This window comes from Oncorhynchus mykiss, chromosome 1 (assembly GCF_057628025.1).
Source record: "Oncorhynchus mykiss isolate SJ-2025 chromosome 1, ASM5762802v1, whole genome shotgun sequence".
NCBI classification, from domain to species: Eukaryota; Metazoa; Chordata; class Actinopteri; order Salmoniformes; family Salmonidae; genus Oncorhynchus; species Oncorhynchus mykiss.
The window spans coordinates 25,964,872-25,977,207 of record NC_143022.1 but is presented as its reverse complement, the minus strand read 5'-3'; the positions used below and the strand labels follow the sequence as shown (position 1 = coordinate 25,977,207).

Sequence of the window (12,336 nt, the reverse complement as noted above, 5' to 3'; positions counted from 1 at the left end):
TAGGATAGTCTAAGTTGGGGTGGGGAGTGGCGCAAACCAATTATTCAGTAATTTATCATATTTAATGGAGTCAGCTTCTTCCAGCCAGAGAAAATAAGACTAGTCTCAGTTCATTTGACTGTCCAGAGTCAGACCCCCAGGAATGTTACTGTGCTGTGAATGAGTCTGCCACTCCCTGACTGTGGGCCCACTTCACACCCCAACACCACCCTGCTAGGATCCTCCAGCTCTGTATGTTTATATAGGCAGCAGTCTGAGCTAAGGAGAAACATGCAGGGAATGTTCACGAGTGGGCACGATCTCCCCTTCACAGAAAGAGATACTGGAAATTGGCAATGTGAACATGTTCCCATGACAATAAAGCCCTTGAATTGAATTGAAAGATATATTCCCATCATGCACTGGGCTGGTTAACTGTCAGCACCCTCCTCTGATGGTAGGAAGTGTGAGATAAAGAGAGGAAGAGGGGGAGTAGAGGTCAAAGTGTGTAGGCTGACTGACCCAGGTGGAAGTGGTCTTTCCCAGGTGGTGGTCTTTGTGTTGTGGTCCACATAGTACACCCTGCCATGGGGCAGAACTCGTTGCTCCCAGCTGAGAGGCAGAGAGAGAGAGAGGGGCAGAGAGAGAGAGAGGCAGAGAGAGGCAGAGAGAGAGGCAGAGATAGAGAGAGAGGCAGAGAGAGAGAGAGAGAGAGGCAGAGAGAGAGGGAGAGAGAGAGGCAGAGAGAGAGAGAGAGAGAGAGAGAGAGAGAGGCAGAGAGAGAGAGAGAGAGAGAGAGAGAGAGGCAGAGAGAGAGAGGCAGAGAGAGAGAGAGCGAGAGAGAGAGAGAGAGAGAGAGAGAGAGAGAGAGAGAGAGGCAGAGAGAGAGAGAGGGGCAGAGAGAGAGAGAGGGGCAGAGAGAGAGAGAGGGGCAGAGAGAGAAGCAGAGAGAGAGAGAGAGAGAGGCAGAGAGAGAGGCAGAGAGAGAGGCAGAGAGAGAGAGAGGCAGAGAGAGAGAGAGGCATAGAGAGAGAGAGGCAGAGAGAGAGGCAGAGAGAAAGAGAGAGAGAAAGAGAGAGGCAGAGAGAGAGAGAGAGAGAGAGAGGCAGAGAGAGAGAGAGAGAGGCAGAGAGAGAGAGAGAGAGGCAGAGAGAGAGAGAGAGAGGCAGAGGCAGAGAGAGAGAGCGAGAGAGAGAGAGAGAGAGAGAGAGAGAGAGAGAGAGAGAGAGAGAGAGAGGCATGTTAGCTCAGTCAAGTTACATGTGAGGAGATTGACCATAATGCCAATCAGACACGCACAAGCACCTACACGCAAACTCTTACCCAGTGGGTAGTAACTCTGGAACCGGCTCTGTGGCAGTGGTTGGGTTGGCGGGGTCTGGGTTAGCTCCAGCAGGGGGTGCCTCTGTAGGAGGAGGGAGGATTGTGCCGTCTAGCCCAGGAGAGGGGCTGCTGCTGCTGGGGGCTGGGGACTGGGCCGGCGGGGAGGATGGTGGGGGTGTATGACGAGTCAGGCTGCTACGGCCATTCTCCAGCCCATTGGCAGTCAGCTCAACTTTACCTTTGGGGTAGGGCAGGTAAAGGAGTTGATTGACCCACACTGGGAAAAATGTATCAATTCTAGTGTCAAGTGAATGGAGAGTGACAGAAAAATAATCATGTCTCCAAGGTTATAGTACCTGCACTCCCAGGGCTGCTGTGAGAGTTCTTGGCCGAGTAGTTGCGACCAGAAGCCCCAGGACTCTGCTCCTCACTTGGCTCTCCATTAGCCAGAGCGACCCCCGGGGAACCCCCTTGCGAATCCTCTGCAGAGTGTCTGTGAGTCCTGACCAGAACACGTACACAGACACAGGAGAGGGGTCAGGATCAATCACACCACATAAAATTAAATTCTCTCCATCTCCTAAAATGGACAGAATGTAGATTTGCGATGTAAAGCTAAGCTACTGACGTAAATGTTAATATAAAATATGTTTGCAGCTGAAACTTTGGAGTAGAATAAAGAAAATGTTTGATACTTTGACTTGAAAATGTTGAAAAAGCAGCTCAACACATCTCACACACAGGCGGCAGGGCATGCATACACACAAACAAAGAAGAGTCAGTGTGAGAACTTTCCCTCTCAAAATATACTCGTATTTTCCTAAAGCTAAATATAGGTTATTTCCTACAAGTGCTTTTATACAATGAAAACATGTTGGTTTTTACCCCCCAGACATCAGAATGCTGAGTACAAAGTTGGATCATTATCAATGGAAACTTGAGTAAGGTTCTGAAAAGTTGTCTATTCACAGTGAGTTTTTCCCCCCACCAACTACCTATACTAAAAGCGGGACAGAAGAACAGTAATTTGGAAAAGGACAGGAGAACATATAAACCTTTTGGCTTTTTCCCCATTGGGAAAGGGGGGGGGGGGGGTACATGCTTCTCGTCATGGGAGAATACAGAAGCACCAAAAAAAACGTAGAACTCCGCACTTCTCTCTACACCTCCCTTTCTACTCCTCTCTTTAGGGACAGATGGATGGCGCTGTTGAATGGTGTTCCAAACAAAAAGGTCCACAGCAATGCCCTCTAATGTTTTCAGGGAAATACCATACATCTGTGTGTTGCAGTACAGCAGTGTCTCACGCTTGGCATGCTCATTATCTGTAACTTATCATTGGTCTGATTAAGGCATCTCTGTGTTGGATCACTGCATTGACCATTTCCCTCAAAGGGGTATATTTGTGTTTTAAGTAAGACTTCGGAGAGGCCGTGTGTATGCTCAGACGTATGTGTACAAGGGACTAGAGAAACATATAGTAAATCTCTATACATCCAAACTGTGAAATGAGTGAATCTATTTGTGTGAAATAGTTTGTTCATACAACCTGTATTCTATAGGGGTATGAATTGAGTACAAATAGCTCAGGTCAGTAAAAATAAGTATTTGTATGTTTGTTCGTTCTCACCTGCCGCGGGGGCTGCAGGCTGTACTGGAGGTTTCCTCACTCTGGGTCCTGCGTAGGTTTGATCTGTCCGACTGCAGTATCTCTGTACAAACAGGACAGACAAAGGACACACCATCAATACACCAAACTTCATTATAACCATTAGTAAGAAAAGAATATATACCATCCAATGTCTATAGAGAATAACAAAAATCACAGCACACTTGACGGTTACGGTTTCAAGAGACCAATTTTCACTGCTATAGAATGTGGTCTGTGACTGAATGAGTGTGTTCATTCCCTGCCCTGACTGAAACCACAGCCCAATAACATGCCTTTCATTATAAAACAGGGACACATAATAGGAGTGGGCCACGAGCTGCAGTAACTAACCACCAAGAAATCAGTATATGTGACAAAACAAGAAAGTATAGTGTGTAGAGAATCACTGTACCATCTAAAACGCTGTAAAATATATTTTACATAACCCCTAATATCGTATTTTCAGCTGGTGTATAAAAAAAGAAAGACGCAAAAAAATAAATACAATTAAAAAAAACTGAAGGACGGGAAGCATAAAAACCGCACACATAAAACAGATCTACCACTTCTTAGACTTGCTATCTTCTTAGAATGACAGATCTATAACTAACATTTCTATGTGAATTTGGTCGGATCGGCCAAAAAGTTACATATTGCAGCTTTAATGTGTTAATAGATTACCTGTTTACCTGAGGCAGGGTCTGAGTTGTTACTGAGAAAAACAAGCCTGTGTGCCTGTTTAACCTGAATGAAAGGACCTCTTGTGAGACTCCATTGGACACGTAACATAAACGGTCTAGTTGAGGAGAAACCACTGTCTCATACTGCCCTGAATGCATCATCCAATGACATAGCTAAGTCTAGCGGTTGCCCTCATACACCCCCTGAGAGACATGAGACAGATCTGTTTGTTTGTGTTGCCTTAGCTAAACTTTCCGGAGATGGAGGAACAGTAAGTCGGAAAGTGGTTAAAGGGGGAAACCATCTGCTGGTGGCACACTGCTACTTGAAATCCACCCAAAAGTTAATGTTTCAACGAGTTGAGCCAAAGCGGATTGGATTCCATGTTTTCCCCTAAAATCCATCTAACTGAAGAGCCAATCCTACATCAGCAGCTAGCCTCCTCCCCAACTCCATCCCCCCAAGAAGGTTGATTTTATTTGCCTTTTGTTATTGGCAATATTTACATATGGTTTAACAACAGTTTCACAATTATTCTGAACATACTGTGTGTGTTTATATATATATAAAAGAAAGACAGGGTCCTGAATACATACATACACACACACACACACACACACACACACACACACACACACACACACACACACACATATATATTCAGGACCCTGTCTTTCAAAGACAATTCGTAAAAATCCAAATAACTTCACAGATCTTTATTGGAAGGCTTCAAACACTGTTTCCCATGCTTGTATAAACGATTAATGAACATGCACCTTTGGAACGGTCGTTAAGACACTAACAGTTTACAGGCGGTAGGCAATTAGAGAAAGAAATACTCTGAATGATCGGCTATGAAAAGCCAACTGACATTGATTCCTGAGGTGCTGACCTGTTGCAGCATTGACAATCACTGTGATGATTATTATTTGACCCTGCTGGTCATCTATGAACATTTGAACATCTTGGCCATGTTCTGTTATAATCTCCACCCGGCACAGCCAGAAGAGGTCTGGGCACTCCTCATAGCCTGGTTCCTCTCTAGGTTTCTTCCTAGGTTCTGGCCTTTCTAGCGAGTTTTTCCTAGCCACCGTGCTTCTACACCTGCATTGCTTGCCGTTTGGGGTTTTAGGCTGAGTTCATGTACAGCACTTTGATATATCAGCTGATGTAAAAAGGGCTTTATAAATACCTTTGATTTGAATTAAGGTCAGTTATGAAAACTTGTGACACTAAAGAGGCCTTTCTACTGACTCTGAAAAACACCAAAGAAAGATCCAAGGTCCTTGCTCAAGTGCGTGAAGGTGCCTTAGGCACGCTGCAAAGAGACATGAGGACTGCAGATGTGGCAAGGGCAATACATTGCAATGTCCATACTGTGAGACGCTTAAGGGAGACTACAGGGAGACAGGACGGACAGCTGATCGTCCTCGCAGTGGCAGACCACGTGTAACAACACCTGCATAGGATCGGTACATCCGAACCTCACACCTGCGGGACAGGTACAGGATGGCAACAACAACTGCCCGAGTTACACCAGGAACGCACAATCCCTCCATTAGTGCTCAGACTGTCTGCAATAGGCTGAGAGAGGCTGGACTGAGGGCTTGTAGACCTGTTGTAAGGCAAGTCCTCACCAGACATCACCTGAAACAATGTCGCCTATGGGCACAAACCCACCGTCGCTGGACCAGACAGGACTGGCAAAATGTGCCCCTTACTGATGAGTCGCGGTTTTGTCTCACCAGGGGTGATGGTCGGATTCGCGTTTATCGTCAAAGGAATGAGCGTTACACCGAGGCCTGTACTCTGGAGCAGGATCGATTTGGAGGTGGAGGGTCCGTCATGGTCTGGGGCGGTGTGTCATAGCGTCATCGGACTGAGCTTGTTCTCAACGCTGTGTGTTACAGGGAAGACATCCTCCTCCCTCATGTGGTACCCTTCCTGCAGGCTCATACTGACATGACCCTCCAGCATGACAATACCACCAGCCATACTGCTCGTTCTGTGCGTGGTTTCCTGCAAGACAGGAATTGTCAATGCTCTGCCATGGGCAGGGAAGAGCCCGGATCTCAATCCCATTGAGCAAGTCTGGGACATGTTGGATCGGAGGGTGAGGGCTAGGGCCATTCCCCCCAGAAATGTCCGGGAACTTGCAGGTGCCTTGATGGAAGAGTGGGGTAACATCTCACAGCAAGAACTGGCAAATATGGGGCAGTCCATGAGGAGGAGATGCACTGCAGTACTTAATGCAGCTGGTGGCCACACCAGACACTGACTGTTACTTTTGATTTTGGAACCCCCCTTTGTTTAGGGACACATTATTCTATTTCTGTTAGCCACATGTCTGTGGAACTTGTTCAGTTTATGTCTCAGTTGTTGAATCCTGTTATGCTCATACAAATATTTACACATGTTAAGTTTGCTGAAAATAAACGCAGTTGACAGTGAGAGGACGTTTCTTTTTTTGCAGAGTTTATATGTCTGTTGCTTTATATGATGTGCCTGCATGTATAAGAGTGTGTGCAATGCACATGCATAAGAGTGCATGTGTTTGTCCGTTTAGGCCTGTATATACGTAAAGGTGAGTTCTGTCTGGTCTGGATGTGTTTTTCACTGGCTGCAGCACAAAGGTCTGTTTATGGTAGCAGTGTGTGTCAGCGTGTCAGAAAAACTGCCAGGGGAAATGAGGGAAAACACTAAACTAACAGAGCTGCCTTTAGAGAGAACACAGAGGGCCTTAACACACCTTCCCCCTGCAACACGGCGCACACTTGAACCTTTATACACCCCCCCCCCCCCCCCCGCCAGAAGGCACACACTCCAGACCTTCATACACGTAGCCCCTTAAAAGAGCACACACTCCAGACCTCTATTCACTAACACTCCCCCTGCAACACACACACACACACACTAAGACTTCAGAAAGCACATATTCATTCCCTTAATAGACTTCTTCCCCCTCCCTTCCCCCTGTCCCACAGTGAGCTCCTACCCAGCCAGGCAGAGAGGAAACCCCCCGGATCACAGGAGCCGATTGTCCTGCACAACTCACAGAAACCAGAGTCAATTACGCAATTTTGAGAAACAAATTCCACATAAGCACTCCCAAGCGTGTGCATGGCTATGCGTGATGACGGCGTGCAGGTGTGAAAGAGCGCTTGGGGAACACCAAAGTAACAAATCTGAATGGAACAGGGGTTGTAAAGCCTATTCATCGATTTAAGAACAATATTAACATTCATGCACAGGCATAAACACACACAATATACAGTACCAGTCAAAAGTTTGGACACACCTACTCATTCAAGGGTTTTTCTTTATTTTTACTATTTTCTACATTGAAGAATAATAGTGAAGACATGAAAAATATGAAATCACACACATGGCATCATTTAGTAACCAAAAAAGGTGTTCAACAAATCCAAATATATTTTATATTTGAGATTCTTCAACGTAACCACCCCTTGCCTTGATGACAGCTTTGCACACTCTTGGAATTCTCTCAACCAGCTTCACCTGAAATGCTTTTTGAACATTATTGAAGGAGTTCCCACAAATGCTGAGCATTTGTTGGCTGCTTTTCCTTCACTCTGCGGTCCAACTCATCCAAAATCATCTCAATTGGATTGAGGCTGGGGGATTGTGGAGGCCAGATCATCTGATGAAGCACTCCATCACTCTCCTTCTTGTTTAAATAGCCTTTACACAGCCTGTAGGTGTGTTGGGTCATTGTCCTGTTGAAAAACAAATTATAGTGCGACTAAGTACAAACCAGACGGGATGGCGTATCGCTGCAGAATGCTGTGGTAGCCATGCTGATTAATATGCCTTGAATTCTAAATGACAGTGACACTCACAGTGTCACCAGCAAAGCACCCCCACACCTCCTCCTTCATGCTTCACAGTGGGAACCACACATGCAGAGATCATCCGTTCACCTACTCTGCGTCTCACAAAGACACGACGGCTGGAACCAAAAATCTCAAATTTGGACTCATCAGACCAAAGGACAGATTGTTTTTTTACTGGTCTAATGTACATTGCTTGTGTTTCTTGGTCCAAGCAAGTCTCTTCTTATTATTGGTGTCCTTTAGTAGTGGTTTCTTTGCAGAAATTCAACCATGAAGGCCTGATTCACGCAGTCTCCTCTGAACAGTTGATGTTGAAATTGTGTATGTTACTTGAACTCTATGAAGCATTTATTTGGGCTGCAATTTCTGAGGCTGGTAACTCTAATGAACTTTTCCTCTGCAGCAGAGGTAACTCTTGGTCTTCCTTTCCTGTGGCGGTCCTCATGAGACCCAGGTTCATCATAGCGCTTGATGGTTTTGCGACTGCACTTGAAGAAACTTTAAAAGTTCTTGAAATGTTCCGCATTGACTGACCTTAATTTCTTAAAGTAACGATGGACTATCGTTTCTCTTTGCTTATTTGAGTTGTTCTTGCCATAATATGGACTTGGTCTTATACCAAATAGGGCCATCTTCTGTATACCCTTACCTTGTCACAACACAACTGATTGGCTCAAACGCATTAAGAAGGAAAGAAATTCCACAAATTAACAAGGCACACCTGTTAATTGAAATGAATTCCACGTGACTTCCTCACGATGCTGGTTGAGAGAATGCCAAGAGTGTGCAAAGCTGTCATCAAGGCAAATGGTGGCTACTTTGAAGAATCTCAAATACAAAATGCATTTTGATTTGTTTAACACTTATTTGGTTACTACATGATTCCATGTGTGTTATTTTATAGTTTTGGTGTCTTCACTAGAAAATAGTAAAAATAAAGAAAAACCCTTGAATGAGTAGGTGTGTTCAAACTTTGACTGGTACTGTTTAAACACACAAAGATACACATTTATGAACCATACGCTCAGAAACCCAACCCTGACTTGTGCTGTGTTCATTCACTAGGAAACATTCTGGCTCTGTGATTCGGAATGAAAAGGCTTGTGTGTTATTTCATACACAGATGAGAGATGCATGAACTGAGAAATTCAAGCCACCTCTATAAGTCAATTTAATGTGTTGTTATTCATTAAAAACAACATTTAACAAACTCAAGAGACAAGTCCAATCTTTGTCTCACAAAAGTATATTTGTCTGCTGTTTGTAAACAGAAGACGCTGCTGCACTGTTTGGGTGGGCTTTTTTATCACTCATTTGTATACATGCAGTAAAGTGTTGACAACATAAAAAGACCTGTCACTGTCGTTAACCCTATCTGTCCCGAAAACACAGCAAAAATCTGCTTCAAAATCAGACTTTCATTTATCTGCATGTCCAGTCCTTACATTTAGCCTCACAATGAAGTGTTTGGCCATTTTATTTTCAGGACAACAAGTATAAACAAATTAATTTCACATAAATAGTCACAATAATAAAAATAAGGTCAGACAAAGCAAAAATGTGATAAAAATGACTTTATATGAATGCTGAAAGTACAGAAATGGTTTGATCAGTGGGAAATTAATATCCAACGAGTCCTTGACAACTGTGTTGTGTTTGTGACAGAAACAATGTGATCTTATTACATACAGTATTACAGACACTACGTCCTGGGATTTCCTATGATCTATGTAGAAGAACCCCTTACCTTCTAATGACTCTTGTGTTGCTTTAGAGCAAAACATGTTACATGTGCGTGTTCGTGAGAGATCTCAGCTTTGAGATCTCTTTTAATAGTTTGCAGCTCAAACCATTTGGACTTTACAGAGGTTTTTATAAAAAGATCCAGCCCGGGCCCCTTCAGGATCCGCCCTTGTCTCACAAACAGCGCTTTAGCTAAGCCCTCATTAATCACACAGACTAATTGTTGGTCTAGACAAATTCAATAGTACAACCCAGAAGTCTGTAGCTCAAACTCAATGTTTTAAAGGGGTTACAAGTCCAAAACGCGCCGGCGTCATTGTGAGACTAAAGAGTTACCAGCTAATTATGTTTCTGTGTTCACAAGTTATAGTGGATATTTAGCAATAGTATCAACTAGGCCTACGTGCAAATTTGGAAAGTTGTAATTGTCAAATAGCCACATAAAACTCTTTGGTCTTCTTCTCAACATGTGAAAGACTGTGTGCAAACTTGCACACTAGTAACATGATGGCTCAAAACATCACTATTCTATCACATTACGTTACATTAAAAACTCCACCGCAACATCAAAGTACACTCTTTGCCGTTCTCCAAATGAGCCCTGCACTTCTTGCTTGGGTGGAGTCTGAAAAGCATAAGTCACTAACTGTAAAGCGAGTGAATATATACCAGAGAGCAAGATAGAGAATATGAGAAAGAAAGTGTGTGGGAAGATTTTGTTTGCATTAAAAAAAAGAGTGTGCACTCTTTTGTAAGTGTTAATGTGTGTGTGTGTTGCAAGGCGGGACTCACTGTCTGTTGCTGTGCTGCCATTGGGCAAAGATCCCAGATCAACAACCAGGCCGTCCAGACAGACGTTCAGCTCGCCTCCAGCTACAAGTGAGCCTTTGTTCTCGGTCTGCAAGACCAGACTGAGCTGCAGATTCTCCACTGGAGGGTTAGGGGGAAGTGTGGGATGGAGGGAAGGAAAACGAAATAGAAAGAAAATGAAGGATTTGGGAAAAGTAAGATGGATGATAAGAGATAGGTTATTGAAGAGCAGTGACCTATCAACTGCGTATAGAAAACCAAAGTTCTTTCTCTGACATGTTTGTAAAAAAAATGTAAGACTTCCACAATTGTAAACTTGAACTTGCAGTTCGGTAGAGGGTAACCCCAAATATTTTAAAGTAGATAGAATACTACAGTAGCATGACTGGGAGTCCTGCTAACTATCCATGGACAATGGCCTACATAAAAATAAACTTTTATTGTCTTACTCTTGCCATCATGTGTACGCAGAGTGTCAAGAAGGTCAATGGTGGCAGTCCCCAGTAACTCCTTCCTCAAAGTGTGGCAGCTCCACAGCTTAAGATCTAACCGGCTCTGAGGCGTCACATTCCTACACAAGTCATAATCAGATACACAGTCAAATAGGCCTACCTTACACACACACACACACACACACACACACACTCTAAACAATATACAAGCATCAACAACAGAGTAAGTGAGGTTGAGATTAGGTGGGCTCACAGGGTGAGGTCCTCATTCCACTGTAGCTCAAGGTGTCCAGTTCGTTTGCCCGTTTTCTTGGTTTCACTAGTCAGGCCATCTGCAGTCACCTCCACAAAAGAGCTGAGTCTGGAGCGGGTGGGCAGCTTGGGTGACTGAGGCTTTGCTGAGACCACTTGGTGAAGAAGAAAAAAAATTAACAATTGTTGAACATATAGCAAAATACAAAAAAGACTACTGTGGTACACCAACTCCAGCCAATCCCTAAACTACAGTTTGTAATACAAATACTTATTACAGCTACTCTGGATTTGTAACTGTATGACAAGCAAACACTAAAATGCAAATGCCGCCCTCTAGCTGTCACAGGCAAACAGGGTGGTAGTTTAGGCACAGTGTACTTCTGTTCTTAAATGTGTTGTTGATTGCTCCATATTAATGTGATGCTCACTTGGCCAGCGAAATGTCAAACCTTCCTGGCTACCGTGGCTATCCATGTCGAAATTAACATTGAACTGAATTATATATCCGCTCAGGAAAACTTGGGCCGAATAACTGTTAGGATACTGCTGAATCTTTTCAACAAGGAGGACAGACCTGAAATGTTCCAATTATTTAAAACTGTCAAGGTGAATTAAACTTGTTTCATTTGATCTTATACGAGTGGGGGAGTGAGTGATGGGTGACAGCATAGTAGTGCATGCAATATTAACTGAGGAAAAGAGAGAGGAAAGGGAGTAATAAAATGCAGGGAGAACAAATGGAAAAGTGGAATAACAATGGAGGCTGAAAAATGAAAGTGGGACAATAATAGCTTGGGGAACCAGGTTGTCATGAGTTTAAGAGAAATCTACACAGACACAGGGAAGAGGGTGAGTATTAGAGTAGGTTACAAGAGCAGGTGATAGATGAGAGGAATTAAAAGTTGCTTATACCTTTCAAGGTTAACTGTGATTTCTCTGTGGTCTGGACATTGCCGGGTCTTGTCACACTGGCTGCTGCCATGACATCACAGCCCTGAGAAAGACACAGGCACAATCTAAGAACACACATAACTGACATGACTCAGCAAACTCCGAAGTGAATCACTCACTGCAATACAAAAAAATTGCTATCTATCTATTTCCCCTGTGTAACCTCCTTTCCAACATACACAGTGGACCACACAGTGGACCACAACATAACAGTGGAGGCTCCTCAGAGGAAGGGGAGGACACTCCTGTGAATTTCAAAAAATAAAAATTGTATTGATAACATTGAAAAAGTTATCCTTTTTAGATAAAGATGGACTAAATATATTCACATCACCAAATAATTGATTAAAACACATTGTTCTGTAATGAAGGTCTACAGTAGCCTCAGCAACACTCTGTAGGGTAGCACCATGGTGTAGCTGGAGGACAACAAGCTTCCGCCCTCCTCTTGGTATATTGGCTTCAATACAAAACCTAGGAGGCTCTTGGTTATTACTGCCTTAAATTGACTTACACAGTAATTATGACAACTTCCGGAGGATGTCCTCCAACATATTAGAGCTCTTGCAGCATGAACTGACATGTTGTCCACCCGATCAAAGGATCAGAGAATGAATCCTGCACTGAAAGCATAAGC

General features: G+C 43.8%; 1 protein-coding gene across 2 annotated transcripts in view; it reads right to left on the bottom strand.

Annotated features, from left to right (window-relative positions):
* wwp2 (WW domain containing E3 ubiquitin protein ligase 2) overlaps positions 1–12,336 on the bottom strand; it is a 42,201-nt gene that overhangs the window by 18,353 nt on the left and 11,512 nt on the right. For both annotated transcript variants that reach the window (XM_036973896.2, XM_090214737.1), the window contains exons 2-9: positions 11,661–11,742; positions 10,747–10,900; positions 10,491–10,612; positions 10,024–10,161; positions 2,933–3,014; positions 1,659–1,804; positions 1,303–1,540; positions 502–591 (exon numbers count right to left, since the gene is read on the bottom strand). In XM_036973896.2, the coding sequence (XP_036829791.2) occupies positions 502–591; positions 1,303–1,540; positions 1,659–1,804; positions 2,933–3,014; positions 10,024–10,161; positions 10,491–10,612; positions 10,747–10,900; positions 11,661–11,730 (1,040 nt within the window). In that variant the 5' untranslated portion in view covers positions 11,731–11,742. The remainder of the gene's footprint in view (positions 1–501; positions 592–1,302; positions 1,541–1,658; positions 1,805–2,932; positions 3,015–10,023; positions 10,162–10,490; positions 10,613–10,746; positions 10,901–11,660; positions 11,743–12,336) is intronic.